This window comes from Amblyraja radiata, chromosome 18, assembly GCF_010909765.2.
Source record: "Amblyraja radiata isolate CabotCenter1 chromosome 18, sAmbRad1.1.pri, whole genome shotgun sequence".
Classification (NCBI taxonomy): domain Eukaryota; kingdom Metazoa; phylum Chordata; class Chondrichthyes; order Rajiformes; family Rajidae; genus Amblyraja; species Amblyraja radiata.
Window position 1 is genome coordinate 30,965,511 of NC_045973.1, and position 6,583 is coordinate 30,972,093.

General features: G+C 47.5%; 1 protein-coding gene across 1 annotated transcript; it reads left to right on the forward strand.

Annotated features, from left to right (window-relative positions):
- The first annotated feature begins 1,352 nt into the window (after positions 1-1,352).
- LOC116983328 (protein rolling stone-like) lies at positions 1,353-6,175 on the forward strand. The gene is made up of 3 exons (XM_033037037.1): positions 1,353-1,880; positions 4,013-4,271; positions 5,248-6,175. Exons 1-3 carry the CDS (start codon positions 1,731-1,733, stop codon positions 5,790-5,792), a joined length of 954 nt encoding a protein of 317 aa, XP_032892928.1. The 5' UTR covers positions 1,353-1,730; the 3' UTR covers positions 5,793-6,175.
- Positions 6,176-6,583: the final 408 nt, after the last annotated feature.

The window sequence follows — 6,583 nt, forward strand, 5'->3', positions numbered from 1 at the left end:
ATTTCCAGTATTGTTTACTTGTCTCTCTAGTGGTTCATATTTCATTCATTCCTTCCGATTTAGAGTTCCCTCATATATACATTCTTGTCAGCCAGTACCAACACCATGTCAACCCACCTCTCGTAGTCACCATCTTACCACATCATAAGATCATAAGTGATAGGAGTAGAATTAGGCCATTCGGCCCATCAAGTCTACGCCATTCAATCATGGCTGATCTATCTCTCCCTCCTAACCCATTCTCCCCTTCTCCCCACAACTTCTGACACCTGACATTCATTTCCTTTTACTGCTGCAGCCACTTCCTCCCCTCCCTCTCTTCCCCTCCATCTCCCTTCCTCTCTCCCCTCCCTCCCTTTCCCTCTCCCTCTCCCCCCTTCACTCCCCCCCTCACACCCTCTCCCCCCTTCACTCCCCCCCCTCACACCCCCTTCAAATTTGTATCCTATCTAGATTTTCCCTGTCCTGGAGAAAGGTTATTAAAGTTGAAACACTCCAGACAGATGCTGTCCGGCCCGCTGTGAATTTTCACCTCACTGTTTTCATAAGGTCAATCAACAGTCAATGGTTTATTTTAATTTTTAATGTTTATTGTCATGTGTACTGAGGTGCATTACACAATGCTAACGATGAACTATGTACTCTTTGGTTTCACTAAGGACTTTTGGCATGGAAACAGGCCCTTTGGCCCAAGTCGACCATCCGTTCACACTAGTTCTATGCTATCCCACTTTCTCATCCACTCCTTACACATTAGAGACATTTTACAGAGAGCCACTTAGCCCACAAACCCGCACAACTATGGGATGTGTGGGAGTAAACCAGACCACCCGGAGGAAATCTATGAGGTTACAGGGAGAACGTGCAAACTCCACACGGACAGCAGGATCGAACCCGGGGTGACTGGCGCTGTGAGGCAGCAGCTCTACCAGCTGTGCCAGTGTGTTGCCCCTTAGTGCTCCAGTGGGTCACAATGGTGACTCATCACCATCTTCTCACGGGTACATAGCAATGGGCAACAAACACTGGCCATATCCATCGCCCTAAACAGATTTTAAAAAGCCTCCTTTAAACAAGTTTTTGAGGACAAACCCGAGCTTTAAGAGTGAACATTTTTTTCTGGCAATGCGTGGCCCTTTTGACATCACTAATGCAGAGCTGGCAGTGATCACTGTGCTGGATTTAATTCATCCTGTAGGTTTTGAGATACTGGCATGCATTTTAATGGTGCATTCCAACTTCAGACTAATCCCTCTTCTGGTGTGGTTTCTTTAGTGGTCAGAGAGAATGTTGGTGTTGGTCAGGGCTGGGGGGGGTGGGGAGGAGGAGACCAATCCAGGGGTGCAGTGAGCGACCCATGGATGGGAACAAGGCAGCAGGGGAAAGTCCCCAATTGAGCAAGAGGAGATGACTGTTCCATCAGCGTTCCAAAAGCACGAACACGGGGACTTATTGGGGGAAAAGTTGTTTTGCAAGATTTCAAAGTGCCTGATACACATCTGGGAAGTCTCCGCTATTCAAGATCCAGTGCTATTTCACACAAGGCTTGAGGATTTTCTCTCTCTCTCTCTCTCTCTCTCTTTCGCTGAGAGGGAGGGGAAGGAGTGAGAGGAAAAGAGAGAAGTCAAACAACTGGCAGCATACTTTGCAGTTGCTATCAATACTGAGTCATTCTTAACAAGTTCCAACCATTAGGACCAAATGCATCTACACAAATACGGAGCAGGCTAATGCCAGGACTCAGTAAGGGCGTCGCACAGCACTGTTACGAAAAAAACAAACAAATGGGGTCTTCTTGGATCAAGCACCTTACACAGGAGTTCACAGTGGAAAAGTGTTCTCTGAAGCCCAGAGAGCCACATTTAATTCTACAGTCACAGGTACGGCAGATGTTATATTACTGTGGTTTTAACATTGAGCTGCTCGAGCTGTGATTTATCCAATGATCCATGGTTTATAGTCTTTGCATCCTAGGTTTAGGTTCATTGTTGTCACGTGTACCAAGGTACAGCAAAAAGCTTTATTTTACATGCCATCCAAACAGATAAGATAGATTGTGTATAAGAAGGAATTGCAGATGCCGAAGATAGACACACGATGCTGCAATAACTCAGCGGGTCAGGCTCAGCAACTCTGGAGTAAAGGAATGGGTGACGTTTCAGGTCGAGACCCTTCACCAGACTGAGAGTCACGGAGGGGGGGAAAGTAGAGGTATGGGGAGATACAGAACAGATCAGAGGATAGATCAAACACAGATAGATTAGTATAGATGTGAAGGAAGCCTGATAGCAGAGCTATGGAGCTTTGAGATGATCAAACCAGGTCAGAACAAGAAGGTCTTTCTCTTTGAGGCAAAGTCTCTTTGTAAGAATGCCATGCAGTCGCAATGTTGTCTAACTGAAGAGCAGGTTTGCCTATTGACCACCCACCCACCTGAGGTTGAGCAGGCTGGGACTCTATTCCTTGGAGCGCAGGAGGATGAGGAGTGATCTTATAGAGGTGTATAAGGCCATGAGAGGAATAGATCGGGTAAATGCGCAGTCTTTTGCACAGATTAGGGGAATCAGGAACCAGAGGACCTAGGTTTAAAGTGAGGAGGGGGGGAGAAAGTTTTAATAGGAATCTGAGGGGCAACATTTTTACAAAACGGGTGGTGGATATATGAAATAATCTGCCAGTGGAAGTAGTTGATGCAGACACTATCACACTGTTTGACAGCTACATGGATAGGATAGGTTTAGAGAGATATGGGCCAAATGCAGGGAGGTGGGGCTAGTAGGTTTAACATGAGCATGTTGGTCAATGGGTCTGTTTCCGATCAGTATGACTCCGTGACTCAATGACCTCTGTCAACCATAAGTCTATTGTGCAATGTGCATCATTTTACGATAAGGATGAGGATCATAAATTTACAATTCATTCCCCCCCCCCCCCCCTCCCTCACCACCCCCCCACAACCGTCCCATGAATCCCACGCTAAAACTTATTACTAAGACATGGGACACGCTCTGCTTTTCCCTGGTGTTCCATGAAGACCATGATGGCCTTCGATTAGAACTTCCAATCATCAGAGATGTGGAAGTCAACTGCATAAACACCAATAATAGGGCTGAGATCATTACGCCACCTATTGTCTTGCAGTTACACAAAATTGCTGGGGAAACTCAGCGGGTGCAGCAGCATCTATGGAGCGAAGGAAATAGGCGACGTTTCGGGCCGAAACCCTTCTTCAGACTGAAGTTGAACACCTATTGTCTTGCAGTCATTGTCCACTCCTTTCCGGAACTGTGAGGGTCTCCCTTATGCCCGGGTTTAGCTTTATAATTGTAACATGTACCAAGCGACAGTGAAAAGTTTGGTTCTGCATGCTATGCAATCACATCAGATAATACTAGACATAAATACAATCAAGCCAAACTCAAGTACAATAGCTGGAGCGAAGATGGGCGCAGCAGCAGAGTTGCTGCCTTACAACGCCAGAGACCTGGAATAACTCAAGAGGGTGTAAAACAAAGCAAAGACCATAGTCCCTAATGCATGCAGGCAGTTTGAAGTTCAGAGTTTAGTTGAAGTTCATATTGTTCAATAGTTGGAAAGAAACTGTATTCAGACTCCCATACTTTGTTTTCCATTATCAACACTATTTAGCAACAGCTTTCAATAATATCGGCGTTGTCCTTACGGTGGCACAGTGATAGAGTCGCTGCCTCACAGCGCCAGAGCCCAGGTTCGGTTCTGACTACGGTTGCTGTCTGTACGGTGTTTGCACGTTCTCCCTGCGACGGCATGGGTTTTCTCCGGTTTAATCCCACACTCCAAAGACATTCTCCAAAGGTTTGAAGGTTAGTGGCTTCAGTAAAAATTGTAAATAGTCCTTGGTGTGTGTGTAGGATAGTGCTAGTGTACGGGGTGATCGCTGGCCGGCCTGTTCCCTCGCTGTTGCTCCAAAGTAAATAAACTAAAGTCCACTCTTGCCACTTATTGAGCTAATGTTTCTCTTTCCCATTTTCAGTGGAGGCTGCACCCGGTCATCTGGTTGACGTATCGCATCTTGCTGGCCGCCTACACCCTGATCTGGTGCATCTGCAGTGGTGTGCAGACCAACCACCTCAAGTGGTGCATCTTCCTCACCCACCTGACCTACATCTTGCTCACCGCTTATTTCAACTTAGCGTTGGTCAATTTTATTTGCTACGTGGCATTCAGCCAAAAGAAGGAAGCACAGATCGCCAAGGAAGCTTCGTCAGCAGAGATCTCACTCTCCGGCCCAAGTAAGGAAGTTTACAAATTCTCATTACTATTTCTAACATTTATTACATTGTGATTTTTCACCCTGTTTTCTCTTGTTTAGCTTATACTTATTGTCTTTGGTATACCTACTTCAATGGCTATTCCTAATGAAACCAGTCTTTAGACTTTAGAGATACAGCGTGGAAACAGGCCCTTCGGCCCACCGAGTCCGTGCAATCACCCTGTACACAAACTCTATTTTACATACTAGGGACAGTTTACAAATAACACAAGCGAATGAATCTACAAACCTGTACATTTTTGGAGTGCGGGAGGAAACCGGAGCAAACTCATGTGGTGACAGGGAAAGCGTACAATCTCCGTACCGACAACACCTGTGGTCAGGGTTGAACCCGGGTCTCTGGCGCTGTAAGGCAGCAACTCGATCACTACGCCACCGTGCCGCGCTCCTCGAGTTCTCCTTGGGAAACGAGCAGGGGTTAGGCTTGGCGGCTTCCCTCTACAGCTGCAGCCCGCCAGTCCAATGATCAATATGGACGCGGTGGGCTGAAGGGCCCGTTTCCATGCTGTATCTCTAAACTAAACCAAACCAATCCACTGATAGAGCTCCTGTGTTATCTTTCACCTACCCAAGATATATCAGGTAAGTACCATAAAACATAGAAAACGAGAGCACAGGGACTGTTCATAAGACATAGGAGCAGAATTGGGCCATTCATCCCATTGAGTCTACTCCGCCATTCAATCACATTTGATCTATCTTTCCCTCTCAACCCCATTCTCCTATCTTCTCCCCATAACCTTTGACACCCGTACCAATCGAGAACCTGTCAATCTCCGCTTTACAAATACCCAAATGGCCCCCGCCTCCCTCTGTGGCAACGAATTCCACAGATTCACCACCCTCTGGCAAAGAAATTCCTCCTTATCTCCGTTCTGAATGTATGTAATAGCACAGTTAAAACTATGTTTCAAACCATTTCCTTGTGCTTTCAGCTGCAGCCGTGGAACTGGAGGGTGGGAGCCCCAGTGTGATGGTGAGGAAGGTTCAGTTTACAGCTCCGTCAGTGTTGTTGCCCAGCATCATTGTGCAGTGGGCTCTGCAGAACCTAACCTGCGTCACCAGCCTTTATGTCACCGTGGCGTTCTGGAGCTTGAACTACACCCCGGGTGAGACGGGGCCCGACGGCGTTAACATCAACATGCACGCGATGAACTCGGTGCTGGTGCTGCTGGAGCTGGGCATGACCGCAGCACCCATTCACCTGGCCCACTTCACTGGCGTCCTCCTCTACTGCATGACCTACATCCTCTTCACCCTGGTCTACTGGGCGATGGGAGGCACCAACCTCAAAGGGCAGACCTTCATCTACAAGTCACTGGACTACAGCGGTAACCCTGGCATTGCCGCCGGGACTATCGTTGGGACCATCTGCCTCATCATGCCTCTCCTCCAGTTCTTGGTGTGGAATCTCCATATCCTTAAGCGCCACATGTACTTCAGGATGGGAGCCGAGGATGGCGACGTGCAGCAATGTTAGCCCGGCTGTAGGTTGGCCTCCTCTCCAAACCTGCAACGTTGGGACCAAACCCAAAATGGGAAGAGCTAGGACCATTACCAAGCATCAACGTGTGGAGACACGAGGAACTGCAGATGCTGGAACCGTGAACAAAACACAAAATCCTGGCAGCATCTGGGGAGGGAATGTACGGACGCTGTTTCTGGTTGGGACCCTTCTTCAGGCTGATTCAACATGCAGAATAAAGCTTCAACCATACTCTTTTTGGAGCACCCTCTTTTATTCAACATCATTAGGTTACCTGCTTTGCAACAGTGTCTTCCCTTAACTGAGCATGGGCAAAAAAGACCGACAAAAAAAAAAAGACATAGGTGGGACTAGTGTAGATGGGGAACGACACAAAGTGCCGGAGTAACTCAGCGGGTCAGGCAGCACCTCTGGAAGACATGGATAGGTGATGTCTTGGGTCAAGACCCTTCTTCATATTGATTGTACTAGGTGGGGGGGTGGGGGGAGATGGAGGGGGGTAGTTGAGAACAGAGATGGGACAGGACAAAGCCTGGCAAACGTTAGGTAGTACCATTGATAGGTAAAATATGATGGAGTAACTCAGCGGGTGAGGCAGCATCCCTGGATAAAAGGAATAAATTACCTTTCGGATCGGGGTTCATCAGACTGAGAATAAGGAAGAAGGGAACTAGAGGTATGAAAAGGCACGGAACAAATCAGAGCCTATACCGATGACCAAGGAAAGGTGGAGCCCACAATGGTCCTTTGTTGACTGTGGAAGAGGTGGTAACCATTGAACCATT

Excerpts from the sequence above, each read along its gene's own strand:
- LOC116983328 (XM_033037037.1), top strand. The coding sequence starts at position 1,731 with ATGCCAGGACTCAGTAAGGGCGTCGCACAGCACTGTTACGAAAAAAAC. Across the intron at positions 1,881-4,012 it reads ATTTAATTCTACAGTCACAG|TGGAGGCTGCACCCGGTCAT; the intron begins GTACGGCAGATG and ends TCCCATTTTCAG. Across the intron at positions 4,272-5,247 it reads GATCTCACTCTCCGGCCCAA|CTGCAGCCGTGGAACTGGAG; the intron begins GTAAGGAAGTTT and ends TTGTGCTTTCAG.